At 35.6% G+C, this 15,154-nt stretch overlaps 2 protein-coding genes across 2 annotated transcripts; one reads left to right on the forward strand and one right to left on the reverse strand.

Annotated features, from left to right (window-relative positions):
- Positions 1–2,586: 2,586 nt before the first annotated feature.
- LOC104880664 (uncharacterized) lies at positions 2,587–3,940 on the forward strand. Its single transcript, XM_010658159.3, has 4 exons — positions 2,587–2,752; positions 2,849–2,948; positions 3,102–3,201; positions 3,887–3,940. Exons 1-4 carry the CDS (start codon positions 2,587–2,589, stop codon positions 3,938–3,940), a joined length of 420 nt encoding a protein of 139 aa, XP_010656461.1.
- A 2,903-nt stretch (positions 3,941–6,843) lies between these two features.
- Positions 6,844–11,657, reverse strand: LOC100256105 (serine/threonine-protein kinase PBL35). The gene is made up of 6 exons (XM_002285354.5): positions 11,305–11,657; positions 10,102–10,421; positions 9,866–10,001; positions 8,653–8,786; positions 8,448–8,571; positions 6,844–7,598 (listed from the first exon to the last, which is right to left on the reverse strand). The coding sequence occupies exons 1-6, from the start codon at positions 11,423–11,425 to the stop codon at positions 7,144–7,146; spliced, it is 1,290 nt and encodes a 429-aa protein (XP_002285390.2). The 5' UTR covers positions 11,426–11,657; the 3' UTR covers positions 6,844–7,143.
- Positions 11,658–15,154: the final 3,497 nt, after the last annotated feature.

A 15,154-nucleotide genomic window follows, 5' to 3' on the forward strand; every position in this document is an offset into this window, starting at 1 on the left:
TTGAAGCTATACAGATTGACCAACCTAGAATGATCAATTAGTGGAGGCAGGACCATACATGCAGAAATTAAGAAATGTTGATGTTTTTTAAGCTTTACAACCGGTGATGATAGTACATGGATCCTTTCTTTTCTTTTCCATTCTAGTAAACCCATTTCTACCTCCTACAAAAGTACTGTATCAAACTGACTGTAATAATTCCATGTGTCATCCAAACACCCCACAACTAATATTACTTGATCATCAGTTACAAAGCCTAGCAGGAAGAGAAATCAAAGAATCTTCACCCATCTGGAACTGACTTCTATATGTATATATATATATGTAGTTTCATTTCGTTTTCTCAGTTAAAGCAGAAAAGCTTCAACTAACTGTTCTGTGGGGTAAGATAGTTGGTCAAAGGAGCCTTACAGTACTGAAACGACAGCTCCCCGCATGCTCAATAGTCAATACTTCTAGCATTTTGATTATGGGTTTTCCCCATTTTGTAAAATTTCCAGTTCATGCTTCTTGTAATTTCTGGCTTGCTCAATATCTGCACTAAATATATATATAGCCTTTAGAAGCAGTTCTTACAAGGTAGTTTTGATGGGGGCTAGAAGCACTGCCACCAAGCCTGCTGCTGCTTCTAAAAGGCACCCTAAAATTATGATCTCTGATGGAGCTGAAACTACAGCGGCATATAGGAATTACTTTGAACTTCAGATTGTTACAAGCTAGCTTACTCTGAACAACGAATTAAGGAGAAGGAAACAACAGTTCTGTGTTCTTCGGTGTCAAACCAGCTCAGAACCTAGCTCCTACGTAATTGAAAACCCTCGGCTCTGTTTGAAAAGTGTTTTCAAAAACAGTTTTTCAAAATTGTTTTTTGATGTTTACAACCGGGAGTATGTCTCAATTCAAAAATACTTTAAATCTATTTTCTAGTTTTTAAAAATAATTTTTTTATAATATTTTATTTTTAATTATTCTTCGTATTTGTATAATTATTTTTTAAATCAATTGTAAAAAAATCAAAATAACTAAAAGATATTATCTGAAAGCATCCAACCTATGTTTTTGTGGTAATTGTTTTTTTTTTCTATTCTCCAAATTAAAAAACAAAACAGAATGTTTTCAAATAACATATTTTAATTATTTTTTATTTACTTTTTACGATTGTTTTAAAAAATAATTATACAAACATATATAGAATAATTAAAAATAAAGCATTTGATATACAAATTATTTTTAAAATATTAAAAACAAGTTAAAAATATTTTAAGTTTTCAAATAGATTTTTATTCTACAAAACATTATACAACGGTTTTCAAAAACTGTTTTTTAAAACTATTTTTCAGAATTGTTTTTGAAAACAATTACAACAATCATATTTTCCTTTTTCCGTAATCAAATAGTGTTCTCTTGTTTTTTATTTTAAAAAATAATTGTCAAACATGCTTAAGTTTCTAATTTGGTTATTTGCAACTACCATGACAATAATAAAACAATAATCATTAGTGCTCATCATGACATAATTGAATTCAGATGGTAAGTGAAGATATTATTTTTATGTACGAGATTTGATTTACATGCAGCTACTTGTATGGACTCCAACAACCATAACTTTATAAGCAAAATGCATGTCTCAAAATAATGGATGGATGATTTTCTTTGTTTTTATTTTCCCCTATTAATGCACAAATAATTTATATTTGTCTTCATTGCTTTGAGAGAACAATGTTCTTGTTTATTTTAAACAAGGCCAATAACAAATTTGATGATTGCAATTTTTGGTCCCAAGAAAATGCTAAAAAAAGAAAAATAATTTTATTATATTTAGTTTATCATGAATATATATATATATAAAATTAAAATTAATTAAATTTTTATATATTTAAAAAATTTTAATCTATATTACTTTTTTTTTTATTTTAAATTTTTCGTTTTTCCTTAAAAAAAAAACCAAACATAGTGGATGTGTCAAATTTGAAGGGATTGACCTCTGTTGAGCCGTGTTGACTTCAAAAAAAAAAAAAAAAAAAGAGAAATTTCTTGAAAAATCGGTAAAAATATTGATAAATTCCAATATTTTGATGATATTTTTGAAAAATCACCGAAATATATCTCTCATCCCACTTTTGGTCCGTGGCCGTAGAAAATCAAAATAAATCATAGGTATTAATTAATTTATTAATGTAATTTTAGAAATTTATGTCTCTTGATCTACACATGCTACCAGCAGAAAGGGGACTACTTTGAACTAAAAAACTTGAATCTCTATGATCAAATTTGAGCACCAGCTTTGACGCCCATACAGAAGCATTTGCGGTTTCCTAACCGATTTGCTCATCTCTCTAAACGACGTCGTCGCCTTCTGCTATATGCCTATATCTGTATCATTACAGGTATTTCCGAGTTCCCCGCCAAACCATCCAACTGAAATAACAGTCTCTCCTCTGCATATCATTATCACCCCCACAGAACCTCCGATGGAAGGTTGGGGTTTTCATCAATATCTCACACCAGGAACTCTGTAGAAAAAAGGAGAAAACACAAACCCAGATACGGATTGATAAAATATTTTGAAGTAAGGGCTTTCACATTATGCCAGGCCTTGGACCGGTGTTTTTAGAGGCTTGCATGTGCGGTATTGCATCTTCATCTTCTCCTCAGCCTGAGGATTGCGGCATTAGGAAGAGCTTTGCGTATCAGAAGCTGCCTCAGCAGCTTCTCAGGCTGTCTGTCCTCAAACTGGATGGTTCTTGTTTCGGTATACTGATTGGAAATCCACTGCTTTGCATATAATTATATGTCAAAGATTGTTTGGATGTGATTTCAATTTGGAAATATCTTTTCATGATTGCAGAGATCCAAGTTCCCAAGGGTGCCTCCATTGCAGAACTGAAAGAGGCAGTGGTGAAGGCCTTTGGACAGACTCAAGAGGAGGAACAAACTAAGATATCATGGTATGGTGTTGTTTGTAAGTTCTTCCTGAGTTGATTTTGTTTGATATGAGACTTCATAGCACAAATTTTAGTTGTTCAAAGTTTTCGGGTTTAAGCATTTAATTCAGTTTCTCTTTTTTTTTTTTCGTGTGGTTTTAAATCTTTTGCAAGCAGGTCGCTTGTGTGGCTTCATTTTTGCTTGTGTTATAAAAGATGGAAGCTCTTTGATGACAAGATGTATATTCGAGATTTTCGGATCAAGGACGGGGATCAGGTGATCATGATATTCTAATTTCTTGCTGAATGTTGTACACTTTGTATCTGCATGCCTCTGTTGAATTGGTTAGACAGATCTTCATGATGGAAATTAAATTGATTAAGTACTAATCAACATCTATAAAACATTACACATATAGATGCAGTTTATAGACAGAAGCTTTTAGGTCACAAAACAGTATTCATATAGCCCATATGTTAAAAGTAATCACCAGAACATTTATTTTTTTTGGCATAATCTTGTGGGGATTGCCTAAGCTTCATATATAGACCATTCCAAGGTTTTCTTATGCCTCCTGCCTCCTCTGAAACATCTCAAAATTTTGCTCAGTTTTGATGGAACAGGAAAATTTAGAATAGAATGTCTTCTGTTCTTGAGTTTTCCATTGATTGCCTGGGTGATAATATGACCTTTTGAGGATTGAGGACCAGTGTACAAGGGATGGAGACATGGGGGACTTGGATTTTTCTGGCTACTGAAGTATCATTAATAGAATGTTGATTCCATGCAGCATTTTTTTTCCCTTTTGATATGTGTCATGTCAGAATTTCTAGTTAGAAATTTAGAATTCTGCATTATTATTTACATTTTTCAAATGCTTTATTGTTTAATTCTTTGGTGCTAACTGTTACCACTTTCTATGGCACAATAATAACTCCTTTTTTTTTTCTGGTAAATACAGCTCCAATTTGTCCGCCACTTGTCAGTTAACTACAACCTGGATATGGAAGATTAAGGATCAGTGCTGGTTGTGAACAGTTCATAGTGCAAGATTTTCTGAGTGGCTTGCTCTTCATGGTTTTCTATTCTCATTGTACACAAAGGTTACACGACTGTTCAAAGGATGGTAGGTATTATGATTTAGGATGACCTTGCTGATTAGCTTAATAATTCCTTTTGGAAATTGGGATAGATCCTTTGGGATCTGATTCAATCTATATATACCATGAAAAATCATCATCTTATATCAGCTTTGGGTTGAAACCGTGAACAATGCCCATGAAAGAGAAAATGCAGAAAGACGAAGATGATGCTTGTCAGGAGAAACAAAGGGAGTATTCTAAGCACCAATGTTGTAGATAGGAGGGACCTTGATTTCATACAACAACTGAGAATTCAAATTATCACACTATTAGAAAAGGTGGCTATCATTCTTCAAATTGTTGGGCATGGGGATAACAAGTTGAGACAAGGAAAGAATTGCTTGTTGAGATTTGCAGGGTATTGTTTAAGAGTTTACCTGAGGATGGTTCATCTTTCAGATAAACCCAGCAAATGAAGATTGGATATATGACTGCTTATGGTGATTCTACATTTCCTTTTCTATTTTTATTTTTTATAATTATTAGACCAGAATAACTGTTTCAAGATCTATTTTGTTCCAAGTTTCTAAACTTGATTGGACAGTTGTCTTCCCATTTTCATTATGAGTGAAGTATAGCAAATGTGAATGTATTTAACTGTTTCTAATTGTTACTCTCTCTCTCTCTCTCTCTCTCTCTCTCTCTCTATCTATCTATCTATCTCTTTCTCAAATGAATTGAAAACAAGTTCATTGGATTTGATTGCATCCTTTGTAGCTACAATATGGATCCCAGGCCATCCCTGCTGTAACCCATAATCGCCTAAGGATTAAATTACCATTCTAGAATGCCGTGGTTCGTGACAACCAACACTGGATGTCATATCTACTCTTGCTGATTAAATTACCAGCGATAGAAATTACCTATGGCTAATTACTTCAGTGCATGAAGTATGTGATGGGTTCCGATTTAGTGGGTTAATTGTAAAAAGAATCTGCTTGATTTGCAGAAGATTTCAGTCAGATTACTTGAGCAGTGAAATTGTGAATGAGAGAAGTTCTCAAATATTTTTAACTCACTCATTTGATAAAGCTGATAACTAGTGAAAATTTTCTGCTAAATTTGGAGGAGGGGCAAGGTTAGGTGTGATGATAATAGTAGTGCTGAATGAAGTCAGTTGAAGGAGAGGATGTCAAAAATTCAACAGAAGTTTACTGAAGGGACAAAAGAATATGGAGGATGAGGCAGCTGATGAGGCCGTACCATGGGGAAGGGACAAAAGAATGTGGAGGATGAGGTAGCTGTGGAATACCAGTTTGGAGAAGCATAAGGACAAGGGTCTTGATTCTCAGGTTGAGCAGCAGTGGAATTGTCATAATCTCCCCACCCGCTTCTTTTTTCATGGATTGGCTTCCCATTTTGAGATTGCTATAAACTACAATTTTGGTTGTAAATGACTAAATTCTTGTGCCATTTTCTTCCAAAAAAAAAAAGAAATACACCAAATAAGAAACTGCTCTAGAAGTTCAAGAATTAAAGCTTTAGAAGAGAGATTCATATAAGCCAGATCCCCAGTCAGCAACTTCACATTTCCAACGAAGTTCACTTTTGACAGGAGTGAGAGGTGAGTCTCTGTGGGGGCACAAAGCTAGACTGAAGAATGGCCACTGTGCTCTCATGCCCATGACCATGAGAGTTAAACTTGGGGTACATGGCTTGGTGGCATTGTCCTAATCCACTTCCACTCGTTATCTACTCTCTTTCATGTAAATATTTTCTGCTTTGAATTCAATAAAACTCTCATGATATTAAAATATATTTACTTAGATAAGAGAAACTAATCTCCTATCTGATATGAAATAACACAATCATCTTTCATATAGATACAAAGTTCCTTTTAAGTTTGCAAAATTATGAGACTAAACAACTAGACAAACACCCCCATATGGGGCCTACAAACAAAGTCTCACAATGGGATCAATGATCAACTTTGATACTATTTGCAATACTTACCTCCTCCATGTACATATTGTCTACCCCAAGTCCAATGAGACACTCTTAACTTAAAAACGCATCTAAAAGGAGATTATATATACATATTGTCCTAAACTTTTTTTCCTATTTGTTGCAAGACATCCTAGACATCCCTGTCCACAATTTTGTTTTCATCTGGCTTTATTGGAAGGTGCTACTCGGTACTGTTAACCCTTCTAGACATCCTCCATTGAATAAGTTAAAATCAAGTTTGGATTCTAGCTTAAATTGTGATGTCAACCAGAACAACATATAAGTAGATATTTGCTTCAGATCTTGGTATAAAGTATATATATGTGCTCATTTTGCTGGAAACATGTTGGTCCATGTCCAAGACCTCGTGTATCCCTCCCATTAGAACACTTGGGTCCACGTTCAGCTTTATCGCCGAAACCATAACCAAGCAGCCCAGGGTATGCTTCATAGAATTTAAAACATCGGGTGAAGGGGAATGAATAACCAAGGAAGAAGGTGAGGCTTCAGAAGAAGGTGAGGCAACAGAAGGATCTGCCATTGGGGAACGGGGGGAACCAGAACTTGAACCAGGTAAACCATAGACTAGACACATCCTAGAGGCTCCATGGAGCAGCATGGGCCAGCATAGTTTCTGCCTATGGAAGTATGAAACACCTTTATATTGGGAAGATAAAAGTGCAGATAGTTAGTTATTAGACAAAGGAACAAAAGAAGGCAGATTTTAATCCTAGGATCTTAGAATTCCATATAACACCAAAAGGAAACAGTCTCAATTCTAATTACACAAGAAGCAAAATGAAATTCCCAATACTCAAAGCAGTAGACATTAAAGAAGCTGCAAATAACAATCTTGGAAATGCAAGGACTTATCTAATTACAATGATATATCTCAGTTACAGCACTGGAAAATGGCAACGATTGATCCACAATAACAGTTAGCTCTCAACTCTATTAAAGAAAAGGAAAATGATGCACGTTTCCTCTTCCATTTTCCTTTTGGCGAATCTCAAACACCCAAAAAATTATACCAAAAACTTGAAATATTGTCTTCACACAACCCATTTCTATAGAGGTGGCATCTCAACATTTGTTTCAACTGAAATTTGGGCCAGGAATTGACTACCCATTATCTACAATGCTGCTTACCAGTGTTCAATGGAGAGCCTCTCATGCTTTTGGACTGGTTGTAGGTGACCTGTGGAGTTCCATCCGGTTTCTTCTTGCGTCGCCCTTGCTGAGATAAGCGGGAGTGATAAGATAGGATGGCAAGGTCGTTGAGGTCTTGCAACGGAGTGAGAACCTTTACAACTTCATCCATGCAAGGGCGGGATTTGGGGTCCGCACTGAGGCAGTTGTAAGCTAACTGAGAGACTTTCTGCACCCCTTTAAGGGAGTAATTCAGTTCCAGGCGGGGATCAACTATTTGGTAAAGCTTTCGCTTGTCAGCCAAATAAGGCCTAGCCCATGCAACAAGATTCTGTTCTCCGCGAGGGCGTTTCTTGTCCATTGATCTTCTACCAGTTAAAATCTCAAGTAGCACAACCCCAAAGCTGTAAACATCGCTCTTAGATGTCAAGTGTCCTAAGAGAAAAAGAGCCAAAATTGTACAGGTAAGGTGTCAAATTTTTCAAGTTCAAAGGAATGGAACAACACATATTTGAGAGCATTGCTCTTAGATGTCAAGCATCCTGAGAGAAAAGGAGCAAAAATTGTACAGGTAAGGTATCAAAATTTTCAAGTACAAAAGAATGGAACACATATTTGAGCAGGACCACCCAAAAGATAGTTCTCAGAAAGTCAAAAAAGTCGATGCCAAAACCTACCATATAGGAGATGAACCATTTGGTTTGACGAATTTCTGAGGTTTCCTCGAACAGTTTTCCCACTGTTTAAAATAACAAGGTTTCCTACTGTATTTTTGGAAAGTCTATATAATTTTCATAGTTTTAGGTGAGACCTTTATCTTTTCATGACGCTTATCTAAAAGAAAGGATATTTCACGACTCACTGAAGGGACACATCTTCAGTTTTAAATCACAACTCTGGTGATTTTGTGACAGCACTCAATGTTGAATGACCAGCTTGTGTATTGAGACACTCTGATATCCAAATTTAAGAAATAATTTTGACACGGCATCCAAATGCCACCATTAATATATTTTCTCTGCCAGTTTCTTTAAAGATTACAAATAAATGGTAGAACTCAAAATAATATATTTGTAACTTTTCCGGAAACAGACTGGTTTGCAATCCAAACATCCGGTCAAAAAACCATTTGCTCACATAAAACTTTCTGCTTTGGCATATGGATTTTCAAATTTGTCATCTGAACTAATTCCCAGCAAATCCCTTTCAGAAGTTTTGGTGGATGCTGTTTAGTTGAAAAGGCTAGCTCTTCAATTAGATCAAATCATCTGATATTACTTATACCTGTCCTCACATATTCGGGAGCAGCATAGCCATATGTTCCAACAACCCTTGTTGAAACATGTGTGTCACCTTCCTGAGGGCCAGCTTTTGCCAGACCGAAATCTGAAAGCTTTGCATTATATTCCTATAGAAGGAAATTCCATATAAGTGAAGCAGCTAAACAAAAATAAAAGCATACATTTCATCATCATTTTTAATCACATACCGAATCAAGTAAAATGTTGGACGTCTTGAAGTCCCTGTAAATAACAGGTTCAGGACCCTCGTGGAGAAAGGCCAGCCCTTTTGCTGCACCAAGTGCAATCTTAATCCTGTTGGACCATGGAAGAGGTATGGTCCCTTCAAGATTTGAGATAACATCAGCATATGTATGATAACACAAAGTGAATTAGTTCCATTTTAAAAAGAGTAGAAATGGGCTGTCATACTGAATAAAAAAAATAAACTACACTGGAGACACTGTACTTAAATTAAATCTGCGCTGAATTTTATTATATAGACTAAATTAACAGTTTGATTCAAAAAGATATGAGGGCCTACCAAGACACAAAAAGAAGTGTAATTCTGCAGCATCTTAGAACAGTCTTGAAAGGAGCACTCTTGGGGTGACCAAGTTCAAGGTGGACAGTCTTGCATAGTCTAAAATTTCTTTTTCTTTACCAGGGTGGTCCACAATTTCTTTGAACTGTTCCTTAAAATATATATAAAAGTCTTTTTGACTTTCTTTGTATCATATTAATCTAGAGACGAATGTTAGCTAGGTCGGGCTCTGGCTGATCATAGCTAGTGAAAATTTCAACATAGATTAGCCATTAGACAGAGTTGCTCTAATTTCAGATAACATTTCTCCAATATTCCGACAAAAATGATATTTAGAAGGGTGGCAATGAACCAAAATTTGCAGAAGTGATGCTCCTCGGTTAATTATGATCTAAACAATTAGATCTATCAAAATATTAGGACAAATCATGACGAGTCTAACTCTTAGAAGAAACAGATAAAGAAGGGGGAAAAAACTAGCAGCCTTTGTGGCAAAGCAACAAGATTTGCATTGTGGCATGCCTCTACAGAAATTACAAAGATGAAAGGAGGTAAAAGGAAAAGAAGGAAAAACACAAAAGAAAGAAACATCAAACATCTTGCACCTTTGTTGAAAAAAGGATATCATTGCACTTTATCCAATTGTCAAAAGGAAAACTTTCGTTATTCTACAAATGTGACCAGAACTTCAAAATTGATAAGAAACAAAATTTCTAAATAGCATCATTATCTAGCACTCCCAAGGCATATTTTTCTATGCAAAAGGCAAAATGACAACCATGGCAGATGATCATATTTTCAGAAATTATAAAATAAATACCATATATCACTAATTCTATCATGATGATAAGCCAAGAGGAGAGAGTGTCGAAACTCACTTCTGAAAAGGTGATTTTCAAGGCTTCCACGGGTCATAAATTCATAAACAAGCAGTCGCTGATCATCTTCAATGCAGTACCCAATAAGTTTAACAAGATTAGGGTGGTGAAGCTGTCCAAGGAAGCCTACCTCAGCCTGCGTTTGGGAAAATGCCTATCATTAACATGTCATATTTGTAGCCTCTTACTAACATTTTCAAGTCAATCTACTAACCCAAAGTAAATAATCTACTAACCACCCATTCTCTATGGCCTTGAAGACCATCTGGCTTCAAACTTTTGACAGCCACTGTAATCCCTGACCCAGGTTTTGCAGGTGCTGTCCCATTCTCCTCTATCCATCCTTTGAAGACATATCCAAATCCACCTTCCCCAAGAATACTATCCGGCCTGAAGTTTCCTGTTGCAGACTTTAGCTCCTGGAAAGTAAATTGTAGCAGCTGGCACACATCTTTGTTTTCAGTTGCTGATGGATTGGGATTATCGGAAGAGAGCTGAGCTTCATTCGGAGCATAGAGCTCCCGGTTACTTGCGTTTAGATATCGCGTCTCAGTGGCTGCACAGACACGATCTCAATGTTATATGTCTTCCTCTGGTCACAACTTTTTTAGACTCTAAGAATCATAAATTTCAACTCAGCTTGATCCCAAAACTTTAACCAAAAAACACCAAAACAAATAGGCAGAGACAGAGAAGTTCAATGAAGGAAAAGATAAGAAAAGAAAAAAAAAAATTCTTCTCTACTTTAGTTCCTCAAGAGACCAAAAAACTGGTATATGCATCTAAATTCAGATGGAATTTTATACTTTTTCTGTAGAGATTGAGTACCAGGACTTACCAATACCCATCATATGTATGAGAAGAACACATTCACAAAAAGATAAGGGAGAAAATAAGGGGGAAAAGGAAGGAGAAAGAAATCCAGGTGAGATTTCAATTGCAACAAACTCCATTGAATATTGGTGGTTAGAATTCCAGCAATTAATCTTAGTGGAAGAATCAGTAAAAACTCAATGTGAGATCTTTGCTCTCAAATTACAACTCTTTTAAAATCTCACAATATTTAGAACCTTTTCGAGAAGAAAGTGATGAGGTTCTCAAAATTTAAGATCCCAAGACAACAAAGGGAGCATAGTATTGAATCACTTTCAGAGTACAATAAAAAACCATACTGATTGAATTATCTCAGAGTGATAGAAGGGAGGATGAGAACAAGAAATAAATACAAACAAAAAAGAAAAAAGAAAAAAAAGGAAAAATCCGGTTCTTCACATGAGATAAAAAACAGAGAAAACCCATATTTAGACACCCATGGAGCATTCATCACAAGACATGGATCAAACACTAGACCTCAAAATCTTGAAAAAACAGAAGGATCCCACAAAGAAAGCTTGAGAAGCAACAAGATAACCGTGAGAATCAAATCCAAATAACAATACCAGCATCATAAACGAGACTGGTCCGAGGAATAGTGTTAACAGAATCCCTAGAAGCAGAGGACTTGCAGGAACCTCTAACACCGCGTTTAAGAACAGCCCAGCACCCACAATTCTTCTCCATGCCTACGCAGTGGCTCTACCTTTCATGGGGTGTTACTATAATCGGTGGGGATGAGAAAGAGAAGGAGAGATGAGAAGAAGAGGAAATTCTGCCATGGATATGGGGAGAGAAGGGAGGAAAGAGAGAGTGAAAGAGAAGAGTGATGAGAGAGAGGGGGAGAGAGAGGGGAATTGTTGAAGTTGTTTGCTGTTGGAGATTGCAGGCATCATCATCACCATCATCGCAGTGTGTACAAAAAGAACTTTTCCACCACCTTTTCTGTGGGGGATGACTCTCTCTCTCATGCACAGTTGAATCTGTTAAAATTACCAAAAACGCAATTACTTGGAATCTAATGGCCAAAAACCTTGTCCTTTTTCCCTTTCAAGAGGATATGTAGAATATAATACAAACACATATTTTGATGAACCAAAAAAAAAAAACTTGGTTCTATTCCTTTCAGATTGCTGACACCAATTCAAAGATGTCATTTTCACATTAATTAGCACCCATTTTGATGAAATCCATGGATCATGAAAGAATTTTTCTTCTGTTTTTCATGGACTTTATTTTGACTGTCCTAGAGTGATTTGAATATGGAACTGAAGACATAATTTTAAGATCTTTTCTTTCCAGGGAGATTCAGCAAAAGGTTGCAGATGAGATTAACTGCAGTTGCTTCCCACAATCTCCACCCAAAAAGAAAAAAGAATTCCAGAACTCAATGGAATTCTTTGGTTTCTAAGAGGCCAAACAAAAGCCCACGTCCACTAAAAATGTCGAGAACTGATACCAAGCCTTGGAACAAGAAAAATAATGAATAAACATATATCTTATGCTCCATAGCTAGCAAGACTCTCTTTAGGTATCTCCCTTCATAATGGATTCTCAACTTATACCACATGCATGATACCACCCCTCAAATATTATTACAATGATCCGACCCAAAACCAGAACCTGTTGGTTTAAAAGATATGGACTTTCCATAACCTTTTTTCATTGAGCTTTCTCTCAGTTGCTAGAGGGTTTTCTACACTATACATGTGTATGCCTTTTGGTAATCTTCCCACCTCCCACAGACTATTTATTTAACAAGACAGATATTAAGTCTATCAAATGTATACTAACACATGAGCTTTCCATGTAAAAGGGTATGTAATTAAGTGTCCAATAACTCCCTCTGCATTAAAAACAAATTTTGTTAGTATTATTGTTTGGTCAAACCTAATAGAAAGATAGTCAAGAGCATATTTGAGTGCAATCCCATCAATCTCTCTCTCTCTCTTTCTCTCTCTCTCAATAGGCAATGAGGGTATAAGTTTTCCTATATGGGGATGGGGAAATAGGGGGGGTTTGTAAAAGATTCACCGGTAGTTTTCTCTTGGAAGCGTTTTTTAAAAGGGTAAGAAAGAGAGGTTGGAGGGGCTTGGTGAGAGGTCAATTCATCAACCACCATTAACAAAATGTATTCCATGATGCTTTGGGGGAAGAAAAGCAAAATGTAAGATCCTATTCTTTTTATTACACAGTGCCTTGCAACTTGACAAGCCCTTGTTGGAAAGGAGTGATACCCATTGCCCCCACTAAGCTTATTGGGTCCCCCCCACACACACTAGAGAAAAAAAAGAGGGAGAGTGATTTTGAAAAAACCACCCTGACTATAGTGTAGCCCACTCAAGGTCATCATATGGGCAAACAAGATATCCTATTTTTGGAGCTATAAAGTTGCCCATCCCTATAATTGGTGTGGGAGAAAGCCTCATGTGCATAGACTGAGAGGGTCTGATTCAGTGTGGAAATTCATATTTTTTTATTTTGGACGTGCTCTTGGGGTCAAAAGAAATAAAAGGATAACAATGATCACAGTGGCATGATCCATGAATGCATATGTGAGGACTGAGGACACACCAAAGTAGGTGCAGTCTTGGGGAATGGTAGAGTTGCTATCTTGATAAACACCAAACAGTGAGCCACTTGGGCAACATGGCTCCATGTTAGGTCTCATCATCATGCTTTGATCCATTTTTCTCATGAGATCCCATTGGTGGATAGGTAGATGGAAAGATATTCCTAACAATTAGCAACTGATGTGAAGATGCTTCTTGACTTGCTCCTTAATTTCCACCTTAGTTTGAAATCTCATAACTCAGTCTGACTCGGTTTTTCGGACTTCGCTCAATTCAACTCAACTTCTCTTGGAAAGTATCTCAAATTATTATTAATTAGTATAAATTTCTTCTTATTAAGAATATTTTTTATATTTATAAATTATTATAATATTAGATATTTTATAGAAGAAAAAATTATTAGAAATATCTAAAAAGAGAAAAATAGTGAGATAGAGACAAAATTATAAAGACTATAGAAGATGAATAGTGATATAAAGAAAAATGAGGTGGGATGTTAAGGATAGGGATAACAATGAGGCGGGTTTTTTCGGATACCCGTCCCGTCTCGCCCCTAATGGGACGAGATTCAATTTTAATAAACGGATTTGAAACGAATTTGAGATTTAAAAAAAAAAACCTGAGGTGGGTTCGGATATTGCCCCGATTATATATAAAATTAATTTTAAAATTAATTTAATTTAATTTTTAATTTTACTATTTTTAATATATAGATAATAATAAAATATTTTTAATAAAATAAGTTATAAAAAAAATATAATAATTTAATTATTTATAAAATATATTTATTTTAATGTAATTAAAAATTTTAAAAGTAATTTTAAAAAAAATAAATTAAATTAGAAAAAAAATTAAACGGAACAGGTATGAGAATTTATCATATCCGTCTTGTCTTGTTTAATTTTTTAAATGAGACGGGATGTGAATTGTTTTGAATAAACGGGACAGGGTTGGGATGGGGGTGACTCATCCCGAACCTGCCCCACCCCCATTCCGAACCCATCTCGTTGTCATTCTTAGTTAGAGAACCCGATAATTTGCATCTCGTTTCTTTTCAAGATAATATCTTTTATGATATAATGAAATAATTCTTTTATTTGTAGATGTAGATGCGTTTGATCAAATAATATTAAAATTTCGCATTCCTTTGTATAAATTATTTATGCTGATGTTCTTAAACTAAGAATATTTGCACTGAAGCTTTGGTCTGGACAGCAACTTCAAAGCAGTTTGAAATCTTTTGGCTTTGCGTGTACCATTTTTCTTTTAATTGCTTACGCTTTTGGTGGCTTGGTGTGACCCCCTCACTTGAGAGGTGGGCGGAGGGCAAGCAGGCAAAGGTGATAATGCAAACAACCCATTCCTAAGATTGTGCTAAATATCCAAATTTTGGACTTGAGCCTGAGGTCAAAAGCGTGGAATGTTGAGCAATGGGCATCATGAATGCACACTTCCGGTAAATGTCCAGTGAAGTGATAAAGACCCACTATCACATGGGGTTCCGCCCATCATCTCTTTGATTATATATTCAATAGTGAGAGATAGGCATTATGATTTGATGATTTTGGACCGACTCTGACTCGAATTCTATAAAGAAAGAAAAAAAAGGTACGAAAGAAATTTCAAATCACCCATTTTGTCCATTCTCTTGATTATTTTAAATCAATACATCTAATTTTCCACCTGACAAATGTATATGATCCATGAATCTACAAAGTCTAATTTCACTATTTGGTCCCTTTGATTACGGAGAAGTGGCTGGAACCCATAATCTCCCACTACATCAAGGTCTGATATTTTGTTCAACCAACCATTTTCTTAAAAACTTAAATTAGTAGAATTT

Source organism: Vitis vinifera, chromosome 11 (genome assembly GCF_030704535.1).
Source record: "Vitis vinifera cultivar Pinot Noir 40024 chromosome 11, ASM3070453v1".
NCBI lineage: Eukaryota > Viridiplantae > Streptophyta > Magnoliopsida > Vitales > Vitaceae > Vitis > Vitis vinifera.